The sequence below is a fragment of the Castor canadensis genome, chromosome 10 (assembly GCF_047511655.1).
Source record: "Castor canadensis chromosome 10, mCasCan1.hap1v2, whole genome shotgun sequence".
NCBI classification, from domain to species: Eukaryota; Metazoa; Chordata; class Mammalia; order Rodentia; family Castoridae; genus Castor; species Castor canadensis.
In genome coordinates this window covers 73,120,557-73,133,281 of record NC_133395.1, presented here as the reverse complement: position 1 = coordinate 73,133,281, position 12,725 = coordinate 73,120,557, and the positions used below count along the sequence as shown (strand labels likewise).

Here is a 12,725-nt window from a genome sequence, read left to right as displayed (position 1 = left end):
TTTTGTGATGGGTTTTTCTGAGATTGGGTCTCGTAAACTATTTCCCCGGGCTGGCTTCGAACCTCCCAAATAGCTAGGATTACAGGCATAAGCCACTGGCACCTGGTTAGGAGAGTTTTTTATTTGCCTTTGTACCTTGACAGGTACAGATTCTCCATCCCTTTTTGTTTTACGAGATCATGAAAACAGAGTTCTATTTTCATCAGGTTTGATAAATTCCTTCAGAGCATAAGTGGAGATACACTGCTTCAGTGCTTCATTTACTTCTCTGGGCCCCTGTTTTTTCTAGATTTTGGTTGGAATAATTTGTGCTGCTTTAAAAAATGGGCTTATTTTGGATCCCCTCTACCCTGTGGAGGGGATTATTTACTATTTTGCTGGGAAGTTAGTGCAGATAATACAGCTTGCTCCTAATGGAAATGAACATAAAAACAAATTTGTTTTTCTACAGAACAATTTTGGGAAATGTTTAATAGAGAAATTTTCATAGATAAAGTGAATTTGTATACATTTGGCAGTTACAAATTATCTTTTGGGAGACAAGTTGCTTACGTTTATTATAAATGCTGTTTATATCAATTTTTAGTTTACATCTAATAATTTTTCTTTTTTTAGGGGTAAAAGTATTTCTATCATGGCTCATTCAAAGACAAGGACCAATGATGGAAAGATTACTTATCCTCCTGGTGTCAAGGAAATCTCAGATAAAATATCTAAAGAAGAAATGGTGAGACGGCTAAAGGTGAGTAATATTTAGTACTTATTTTAGATACCCTTTTAAAGTGTGAACTTTCCTGTGGGAATCATGTAGGGTTGCATCTTGTTTTCGCAACTTAAGAAAAAGCAAATAACAGAGAAAGAATCTAAGGGAGTAGAGTAGGTAAGGATCTATAAGGATTCCTTGGCTATTACTAATGAGCACAATTAGAAGGGTTAAGCTTTAGAATTTCTAGGGCCTCCTCTACTTCAGGGTAAAGAACAAGCCCACAGTATTCTTACAGTCTGTTTTATCTGTACAAAATTTTCTTCTTTTCTCCTGTATCTCACTTATTTTCTAAAGCAACCATTTAAATCTAAGAAAGGACGCTTTAAGTCTTTGTACTTAGTACTTGGGCTGTACTTTATTTTCTTATAAGTTATTTAGAAATTAGGTCAAAGAGTTTAACTGTTAGCTTCTTCCTCTTTTTCTGCATGCAGTAATAGATCAAGATTCATGGTGAATTTCCATAGATGAGGCCATCATTGTATGACAAGGGTTAGTGATGGTCCCTGTGATTGTTAAAATGGTTGAAGTAGCATAGTGCATGTGGTGAAAGTTAAGCGTATTTATCTGTTCAGATGGTCTTTATTTTTGAGCATTTTTCCTCCTTTTTAAAGAAATCTACCTAGACATTTACATTATCCTATATATTATTATAATATCCATTTTTAAACTGATACATATTGTACACATTAATGGGGTAGTACCATGTAATGTTTCAATACATGTTTATATTGTGTAATATTTATTGATACAGTATTATTTACCTGAATGTCAGTGCTGAAAACTTTTCTTAATCACCCAGGAGCCATGCTGTATGGTGTTATTTTATAAAGAGAAAAGGATGTTAATATTACTATAAATTCCACATAAATTCTCGATCTTATATGTTTATACATAAAATATTTAAATGTCAGATATCAGATGTTTATTATTTGAAAGAAAAATATCTTTTAGCAGATTAAATTTATTAATATGTGGATATTTTATCTGGTAGGAGCTTGTATGTATTTTATTAAAAGTCAAGCTACAGACCCCTTCTATGTATGACAGATTTGTTTATTCCAGGGATAATAGGTAAACATCTGCATTGTTTGCTGAGAAAGTGATCTCAAATGCAAACAGAGCTTTCACTTACAAACTGGTTAGCTTGTGGTGTCTTTTAGGAATGTTATTTTCTCAGACATCTTCTTTAGAGGACTCAAGAGTTATTCTTGAGTCTTATAATACTGTTGTAGTTGCAGACAAAGTGAAATTCCCAGTATCTGGATCTTGAGCAAATTTTCTTTTTACTCTTGGTATAATGATTTCCATAGTAATCAAATTTAGTGTTTGATAGTATGCTTTCATTGTTTTGAAGACATTTATCTGGCTAATAAACTTTTCATCATTTATTTTTCTATTTTATACTTTTTATTAATTTTTAGCATCCTCCTCCTTAAAGAAATATAAGATGGATTTAATGTGGGATGATAATATTTTTTGATATATACAAGCATTTGCATAAGTCCTATAAATTATAAAATTTGTTAATATACAGTGACATTGCTTATGTAGTTTCTTGTTTTTCTGTAATACTTTATTCAAAATGTATTTCATCTCCCACTGTTGTGAAGAGATTCTAAGAAAAATACCATTTTGTGTACATAGATCTTTTTTCCCTTTGTCCTTTTATAAACACCTAGACCATCAAAACACACATCTTAAAGTAATACAACTAAAAAGTTACAAGAGTAGTTCTGGATAATACAGCCTTTAATTAACTATAGTGTCAGGCTGGAAGGATTAGTTGGCTGTTGGTTTTGTATCACAGAACTGAGGGGTTGCTCTGTGAGGAACAACTTTTTCCCTGACTGCTCTGAGAACTCAATATGAAATTGAAGCATTTATTACTCAGAAGTCTAGCTGTACAGCAAGTGCAAATCCTTGTAGTATAAGACCAAGGCATAGACATTGATACATTGGCCCGATTTGTTGCATAGTATTTGCAGCACCACTTGGTGCTGAATGATCACCTCTTCATTGGTGCTCCATTTAAATATCAATTCTTGTCAAATTAGGCAATTTTGTTATGTCTCTCTCTTGAATGCAGGGCTTTCTTGAATGATACGTCTCTCTCTTGAAGGCAGACGCTCTACCACTTGAGCCACTCTGCCAGCTCTTTTTTTGCGTTGGGTTATTTTTGAGACAGGGTCTCTTCAAACATTTCACTGGGCTGGCTTTGACCTGTGATTCTCCTGATCTCTGCCTCCTGAATAGCTAGGACTACTGGCATGAGCCACCACCACCCGGCTTTAAGTCTCATTTGAAGTAAGAATTGTATAGACTGAGGTCATTGTTGATTATACTAATACTGAAATAGACAATGTTCTTCACACAATTTAAGCTATGTAATTCCTCACCATTCTAGATTTCATCCCTCTTTTATATATTTTTGAAAAAGGATCCATTTCTTATAGCTTCCTTTTGCTCAACACATTCATACCATTAAATTGATGAAATATCCATACCATGTTCTCCTTTATTGTGGCACAAAAAGTATTTTGTTGGTTGCCATACTAGTTACTTCATGGTTACTGAAGGATGCATCTTTGATACCCTTTCCTGAGTCTATTTTTTTATTCTTTTTTAGCTGAATATATAAAACCATATGTCTGGAGGGTGTAGTGGCTAAGATGAAAATTAAAATTTTCATACTAGGTTTTTCTCTAGGGATATGTCTTTTTCTCTAATGAAAAATATTATTAAAGAAGATGCTATTTTTAAGAAGAATGTAACCCTTTTAGTTTATTTGTACAAATAAGGCCAGAAGTTTCAACAAATACTAGAATTTTCCTACTAAATGACCATTGCATAAAGCTAATTTTAAACTTTAAAAAAAAATCTGGTTAACATGTATGTTGGGTAAGTGAAAAATATTTATTTTAAAATTTAATTAATTTTTTTAAGACAGGGTCTCACTATATATAGCCCAGGCTAGCCTCCAATTCAGGATCCTCCTGCCTCAGCCTCTTGGGTACTGGGATTACAGGCGTGAGCCACCATGCTGGCTTGAAAAATATTTTACTTAGTCTTTTAAAGAAAAGTTATTTACCCTGTAGTTTTAGAAGGATCTTGTACTCTCAAAGACATACATCCTCAGGAAAGATGAAAGTGTATTTATTTTGAGTGAATCTTTGAATAATAGTCTTTATTTTAGGTAACTTCATTTTTATGTGGAACATTTCATTATTTGATTATTTTTGTTTTTATGTAGATGGTTGTGAAAACTTTCATGGACATGGACCAGGACTCTGAAGAAGAAAAGGAGCTTTATCTAAATCTAGCTTTACATCTTGCTTCTGATTTTTTCCTGAAGCATCCTGATAAAGATGTTCGTTTGCTCGTAGCCTGCTGCCTTGCTGATATTTTCAGAATTTATGCTCCTGAAGCTCCTTACACATCCCCTGATAAACTAAAGGTAAGTACTGGTTTAAAGAACTGCCAACATTGGGAATCTGAGTTCTCTAACTAAAATGGGAGTTAAAATATTTAAATAATTTCTTTGGATTCTTTCACATTAGCACAGCAGTCTTTTGTTAAGCTTCTGTTTTCTTTAGAATATACTCTTGAAAAATAATTTCTGATTCTCAAAATAAGATAAAGACAGTGTATACTGTCTTTTTAATATTATATCATCATTAGGTCAGTTTTTTTCAGTGTCATTTGAGGTACTTCCTTTCCCTTTTGCAAATCTATATTGAAGACCATAGTTATTATTTAAAGACAGCATCACAACCAAGTAGGCTTCATCCCAGGGATGCAGGGGTGGTTCAACATACGAAAATCAATAAACGTAATAAACCACATTAACAGAAGCAAAGACAAAAACCACTTGATCATCTCAATAGATGCAGAAAAAGCCTTTGACAAGCTCCAACACCATTTCATGATAAAAGCTCTAAGAAAACTAGGAATAGAAGGAAAGTTCCTCAACATTATAAAAGCTATATATGACAAACCTACAGCCAGCATTATACTTAACGGAGAAAAATTGAAACCATTCCCTCTAAAATCAGGAACCAGACAAGGATGCCCACTATCTCCACTCCTATTCAACATAGTACTGGAATTTCTAGCCAGAGCAATTAGGCAAGAAGAAGGAATAAAAGGAATACAAATAGGTAAAGAAACTGTCAAAATATCCCTATTTGCAGATGACACGATCCTATACCTTAAAGACCCAAAAAACTCTACTCAGAAGCTTCTAGACATCATCAATAGCTATAGCAAGGTAGCAGGATATAAAATCAACATAGAAAAATCATTAGCATCTCTATACACTAATAATGAACAAACTGAAAAAGAATATATGAAAACAATTCCATTTACAATAGCCTCAAAAAAAAATCAAATACCTAGGTGTAAACCTAACAAAAGATGTGAAAGACCTCTACAAGGAAAACTATAAACTTCTGAAGAAAGAGATGGAGGAAGACTATAGAAAGTGGAGAGAACTCCCATGCTCATGGATTGGTAGTCAACATAGTAAAAATGTCGATACTCCCCAAAGTAATCTACATGTTTAATGCAATTCCCATCAAAATTCCAATGACATTCATTAAAGAGATTGAAAAATCTACTGTTAAATTTATATGGAAACACAAGAGGCCACGAATAGCCAAGGCAATACTCAGTCAAATGAACAATGCAGGAGGTATCACAATACCTGACTTCAAACTGTATTACAAAGCAATAACAATAAAAACAGCATGGTACTGGCACAAAAACAGACATGAAGACCAGTGGAACAGAATAGAGGACCCAGATATGAAGCCACACAACTATAAGCAACTTATCTTTGACAAAGGAGCTAAAAATATACAATGGAGAAATAGCAGCCTCTTCAACAAAAACTGCTGGGAAAACTGGTTAGCAGTCTCCAAAAAACTGAAACTAGATCCATGTATATCACCCTATACCAAGATTAACTCAAAATGGATCAAGGATCTTAATATCAGACCCCAAACTCTTAAGTTGATACAAGAAAGAGTAGGAAATACTCTGGAGTTAGTAGGTATAGGTAAGAACTTTCTCAATGAAACCCCAGCAGCACAGCAACTAAGAGATAGAATAGATAAATGGGACCTCATAAAACTAAAAAGCTTCTGTTCATCAAAAGAAATGGTCTCTAAACTGAAGAGAACACCCACAGAGTGGGAGAAAATATTTGCCAACTATACATCAAAGGACTGATAACCAGAATATACAGGGAACTTAAAAAACTAAATTCTCCCAAAACTAATGAACCAATAAAGAAATGGGCATGTGAACTAAACAGAACTTTCTCAAAAGAAGAAATTCAAATGGCCAGAAAACACATGAAAAAATGCTCACCATCTCTAGCAATAAAGGAAATGCAAATTAAAACTACACTAAGATTCCACCTCACCCCTGTTAGAATAGCCATCATCAGCAACACCACCAACAACAGGTGTTGGCGAGGATGTGGGGAGAAAGGAACCCTCTTACACTGTTGGTGGGAATGTAGACTAGTACAACCACTCAGGAAAAAAATTTGGAGGCTACTTAAAAAGCTGGACATCGATCTACCATTTGATCCAGCAATACCACTCTTGGGGATATACCCAAAAGACTGTTACTCCAGAGGCACCTGCACATCCATGTTTATTGTGGCACTATTCACAATAGCCAAGTTATGGAAACAGCCAAGATATCCCACCACTGACGAATGGATTAAGAAAATGTGGTATCTATACACAATGGAATTTTATGCAGCCATGAAGAAGAACGAAATGTTATCATTCGCTGGTAAATGGATGGAATTGGAGAACATCATTCTGAGTGAGGTTAGCCTGGCTCAAAAAACCAAAAATCGTATGTTCTCCCTCATATGTGGACATTAGATCAAGGGCAGACACAACAAGGGGATTGGACTATGAGCACATGATAAAAGCGAGAGCACACAAGGGAGGGATGAGGATAGGTAAGACACCTAAAAAAACTAGCTAGCATTTGTTGCCCTTAACGCAGAGAAACTAAAGCAGATACTTTAAAGCAACTGAGGCCAATAGGAAAAGGGGAACAGGTACTAGAGAAAAGGTTAGACCAAAAAGAATTAACCTAGAAGGTAACACCCACGCACAGGAAATCAATGTGAGTCAATGCCCTGTATAGCTATCCTTATCTCAACCAGCAAAAACCCTTGTTCCTTCCTATTATTGCTTATACTCTCTCTACAAGAAAATTAGAAATAAGGGCAAAATAGTTTCTGCTGGGTATTGAGTGGGGGGGAGAGAGAGGGGGCAGAGTGGGTGGTAAGGGAGGGGGTGGGGGCAGTGGGGAGAAATGAACCAATCCTTGTATGCACATATGAATAAAAAAAAATAAAGACAGCATCAAGTATAAACCTAGATTAGAGCTATACAAAATATATCAAATGATTATAAGACAGGTCAGGTAGAATTAAAAAAAGCAAAGGAAAGCAACAACCATAAAAGGTAATTGTGGAAGCTGTTGATAATAGAATGATGGTCCTGAGGACAATATTAAACCACAGAGTGAAAAAATGGCAGACAATTTATTTTATTTAACAAATGTTGATGTTTGTTATATGTCAGTAACTGAGTTTATGATGGTGGTGGTTGGGGAACCAGATATGAACTCATGAAGTTGCTGCTTGATGAATCTACTTACTTGATAGCCTGCTAGAATTCAAGTATGGAGTACCCAGACTGGTTTTGGCATTCTTGTTTTACATTTTGATTGGTGAAAGAATCTCTAGACAAGGGTGTGAGAGGGCAGTATTTGTCATTTAGGAACGATAAATGATTGTAAAATTTGTGAATGGTCAGAGACTTAAAAAGTAGATAACAAGAGCTGGTGCTGTAGTTGTGTTTCAGGTGAATAGTTTGATTTCTAATTGTGACCCTGTGGAGATACTTAAGTGGCTTGAAGACTGAGTATATTTGTTGGTATGTAGGCTGTGGCTGTTTCTCACAAGGTGGTTTTTGGTATTCTTATGAAAAGCAAGGATAATTTAAGACTTCTACTACACAACTTATTTAGCTCTCTTGAGGATTTCTCAGTTTGTGTTATTAGTGACCTTTATCAAGGTATTGGGAATGAAAAGTCCTTCCAAAAGAGTAGGTGTAGGTCTGCGTACTAGGCCAGTTTATGAGGAGGCTATTGAAGGGCTAAGATTAAATTAGGGTCCTGTGAATTCACAGGCTAAAAATAGTTATGAGCTAATTTTCACTGCTTTTGTAGCATCAAGTTCATATTTTTCTTGTCTTTTACAGTAGTGGTACATATATTAGATAATTGTCTCATCTTGTTCCTCACCTTTTTATTATAAGTTTACTGTAATCACCAAACCCTTTTTATACATCTGGCTTGTTGGAGAGGATATAAATGAGTTGATTGTTGTCTCTCTATCTCCAGAGAGAGTCAATATGCCATAAATTCTCTTTTACATAATGTAGGAAGACTTCATTCATGGTGATCATATTATAGTACAACTATCAAAACAAGCATTTCCAAAAAGTGTACTTCTGATAGTATTTTTCTTGAAAAGCTATTCAGTCATTTGCATATCCCATTTCTCCCTTTAAGTAATGCTTTCTTACTATTTTGCTTATAAGGAAACATTTTTCTCCTTTGCAGAATTGGTTTTTATAGTTTTAAGCCTTTTTCACACTTCAAGAAATATCACCTACATTTCTTCTGAAACTCATTTTTATGAAAATTTGACTCAAAGTGACATTGTGCCTGTCTTTACTCAGATACAAAAAGGGATGTGGTTAAAAAAACAAAGAAAAAAATCAAAATCAAGAGATGTTCAATGAGAAGACTGGAGCCACATGACCTCAGGTGGTCCAAACTGATGAATAAAGTCATAAAAAGTTAAAAAAAAAAAAAAAGAGATGTTAATAGATTAAGAAATGGTGGGGAAAAGCAAGTAATTACAATGATTAGATAGGAAGCTTGACAAATCACCTTTTAAGGATCTTTTTAAGACTCCTGGGCTTGTGTGAGTGATCTGTTGTCTTCTCACATGGCAATTTTATTTTGGAATTTTACGTTTTCTATACTGTGCTCTTGCTGCATAATTACCATGTATTGTACTCTTCCAGCAAACCTGATCAGCTGTCAGTTATTGTAACATTTTTTTTATTCTTGTAGTAGAATGCATTTCAGTTGACTCAGATGTTTTTAGGCCTATTTTGTTTAACTTGCTGTAAGATGAAGATTTTCTTTCTTTACTTTAAGATCATTTAAATGATATAATGTTTTCCTATGAAAGATGGTAAAATACATAGGGTTTTTTTTTTTTTTTTCCCCCCATATAAACTTGTACTAGATAACAAGATACATCATGTTTTTTACTGGGCATGGTGGCTGGAGGCTTGTGGTTCGAAGCCAGCCTGGGCACAAAAATTCCTGAGACCCCATTTCAACCAAAAAAAAAAAAAAAAAAAAAAAAAAAAAAAAAAGCTGGGTGTGGTGGTGTGTGCCTGTCATCTCAGCTATGCCAGATGCATAAATAGGAGGATCGAGGTCCAGGTTTGTCCCAGACATAAACGTAACACCCTATTCAAAAAACAGCTAAAGCTAGAAAAGAAAAAAAAAAAAAAAAAAAAAAAAAACCAGCTAAAGCAAAAAGATCTGGAGGCATGGCTCAATTTGTAGAGTACCTTCCTAGTAAGTGCAAGACCCTGAGTTCAAACTCCAGTACTGCCAAAAGAAAACGATATATTATGTTCTTCATATTCAGTTGTATTTATAAAAAAAAAAAAATCCCTTATGCCTATAATTGTAGCTACTTGGGAGGCAGGGATTGAGATTGTGGTTCAGTGCCAGCCTGGACAAAAAAGTTCAGGAGACCCCATTTCAACCAGTAAAAGCTACTGTGGTAGGCCTGTCATCCCAGCTAGGTGAGATGCATAAATAGGAGGAACATGGTCTAGGTATAAAGTGGGACCCTACATGAAAAATCACTAAAGCAAAAAGGGCTAGGGGCATGGCTCAAGTGGTAGAACACCGCCTGGCAAATGCAAAACCCTGAGTTTTGAACTAAGTACTCTCTCCACTCCCTCAGGTTCTTTTCTACCCAAACACAGTTTTTTATTTTTCCTTTTTCTTTTCTTTTCTTTTCTTTTCTTTTTTTTTTTTTATAGTTTATCATCCTGAATTAGCCTTGAATATTTTCATTTAGCATTCACAGTCTTAACAGTCTTAACAATACTTTTTTTTTTTCCCTTAAAGGATATATTTATGTTTATAACAAGGCAGCTGAAGGGACTAGAAGATACAAAGAGCCCACAGTTCAATAGGTATTTTTATTTACTTGAGGTAAGCAACATGTTATGTCTTGAGATATCATTTAAAATTTTTTGGTGCTTGTATATTTTTTTACCAATTAAAGTATTTACCTTTCTCCCTTTTTACATCTTATTTTTAGAACATTGCGTGGGTCAAGTCATATAACATATGCTTCGAGTTAGAAGATAGCAATGAAATTTTTACCCAACTATACAGAACCTTATTTTCAGTTATAAAGTAAGTTTATTTTCCTAAGTATATAACATTTTTTAAAATTTAAAGGTAAGGATTTTAACTGACAGATGAATCCACATAAACTGTGTTCATTATGATAAATATTAGAGGGCTGAGAGTTATAACTTAACTCACTTAAGTTTAATTTTATAGAAGTTTCTAATACTATTTGATAGTATTGTGAGATTTGGGGGGAGAAGGAGAAGGTTTAAATGATTATATACAGTTTTATTTTACCACCCATTTTATAAAATATAACATTTGCTAGTATCATCTTACTAAATCTTATGCATGTCAGATATACTTTAAATAAAATACCTTTTTTGAATTTCAGCAATGGCCACAATCAGAAAGTTCATATGCACATGGTAGACCTCATGAGCTCTATTATTTGTGAAGGTGATACAGTATCTCAGGAGCTTTTGGATACAGTTTTAGTGAATCTGGTACCTGCTCATAAGGTAAGTAGCATTATGTACTGAAGTGTGTCTATACTCCATTAATGTTAATATCCAGAATTTGTGCTTAGGCTCTAAATATAATTTGTCCTTCTCTAACCTTAGTTTTAGAGAATCTGTTGACTCAATATCAATATACTTGCTTTTTAGTGCGATAAAACTTATATTGGCCGCTAATTAAATGCAAAGAACTAATTGATTTAGTTCATGTAATTAAAATGTCTGCGATAATTCAGTTTTGAATAGGGTATATATTTCAGGGAGTGAATTAATAGCTACTTAGATGCTATTGTATTACATGACTTCTTATGTTGGTAGATGGAACCAGTTAGGGTCTTCTCTATAAGACAGTGACAATGTAGATAAAGAAGAGGAGTAAAGTTAAAAGGCAAGTCTCCACTAATTAAGAGACAAGGAATATGTTGTTGAAAATGTTCCTTGCCTTAGTGATGTTTATCAAGATGTGTTTGTGTATTTTTTTCTGTGTATTTGCGTTTTGATATTTGAAAATGACAGACTCTCTAGTAAGCAGTTGGAAACACAGTGCTATAATTTAGGAGTCTGGTTTCAGGCAAGGGGCACAGAAATCACCAGTATAAACATCTGCTCAAATTTAAGAACTTGCTGACAAATTATGATAGTCTACAACTACAAAGCATTGATACAAATAATGCTTCATTAAAAATGACCTCATGTCCAAATTTCAAAGCTAAAAGAAAATCATCCAATAATGCCGAAAGCAGACAATATAATAGTAAAATTAGACCTAAAAAAATTTGAAATTATACACATATATGTTATATGTATGTGTATTTGTATATGAACACAAACACATACACTCCCTCACCCCTGTAATACTAACAATTGAGCCCAAGGCATCCTGTTTGCTAGGGAAAGCTCTCTAGCGCTTGAGCTATGTTCCCATCTCTTTCTTTAGTTTTTACTTTGTTTTGGAGGTATGATCTTGCTAACTTTGTCTGGACTGGTCTGGAACTAATGGATCTTACTACTTCTGCCTCCAGAATGACTGGGATTATAGACATGTACCACCACAACTAGCTGCTCAGATAGTTTGTTTTTTATTTTTAACTTATGTTTTTGGCAGTACTGAGATTTGAATTTACGTCCTCATGGTTGCTGGGTGGCTGCTCTACCATTTGAGCTAGGGCCCTGGCTGCTTTTGCTTTAGTTATTTTTCAGTCTCGTGTTTTGGCCTGGGGCCGACCTTGGACTGAGATCCTCCTACTTGTGCCTGCTGCTTAGGTGGAACTACAGGTGTGAGGCACTATGCCCAGTGGAGATAATTTATGAGATGAAAATTATAGATGCCTGTGTGCTGTGAGCTCTGAGCTGCCTCTCTCTTGTCATTCCTTATTGCCTGGTGTCATTCTCATTGGTGTTTAATTGTGTGCGGCTTGCTTTATTCTAAATCTGACTACCCAGCTGAGCTTTACCTTTGTCCCTGGTGACCATGAGAGTGAAGGTAGGACCTAGAGAATTGGTCCTTTGAAACACATTTTACTGCTTCCTTTGTCTTAGTGTCCTAAGTGCCCACATGTAGTTAGGATTTTTAATGAAAAGAACTGTAAAAGTTTGGCAGGGGGCCAGTTACCAGCTTGTTGAGGGCAAGTGACCACAGATGCTTTAGCCTGATGCCTCAAGTTCTTTGCCCCATGTGTTCAGGTGGGAGAACCAGGGTCATGAATCCAGCCACAGTGCCCTAGGGAGGAGGGCTGGACTTCCAAGAGGAGATTCAGGAGGCCTCCCAAAGTGGCTACACCTGACCACATTCTCCACCCAGCCCTCTGGAGCCCACATTCGTGGTGGCATCTGTGAGACTGTTCATTTCAGATACATATCAGGCATCTAGCTTTGTTTTCTGCACTCCGGACCTGACTACCAGAGAAGCCCCAGACCTCCATCTATCCAGTCTATTGTCATGTAAAAGG

The 12,725-nt window shown here is 35.2% G+C and overlaps 1 protein-coding gene across 7 annotated transcripts in view; it reads left to right on the top strand.

Annotated features, from left to right (window-relative positions):
• Positions 1-12,725, top strand: part of Pds5b (PDS5 cohesin associated factor B) — a 197,147-nt gene that overhangs the window by 67,721 nt on the left and 116,701 nt on the right. For all 7 annotated transcript variants that reach the window (XM_074043570.1, XM_074043569.1, XM_074043568.1 and 4 more), the window contains exons 2-6: positions 616-742; positions 4,017-4,220; positions 10,028-10,114; positions 10,224-10,321; positions 10,653-10,779. In XM_074043570.1, coding sequence (XP_073899671.1) covers positions 635-742; positions 4,017-4,220; positions 10,028-10,114; positions 10,224-10,321; positions 10,653-10,779 — 624 coding nt within the window. In that variant the 5' untranslated portion in view covers positions 616-634. The remainder of the gene's footprint in view (positions 1-615; positions 743-4,016; positions 4,221-10,027; positions 10,115-10,223; positions 10,322-10,652; positions 10,780-12,725) is intronic.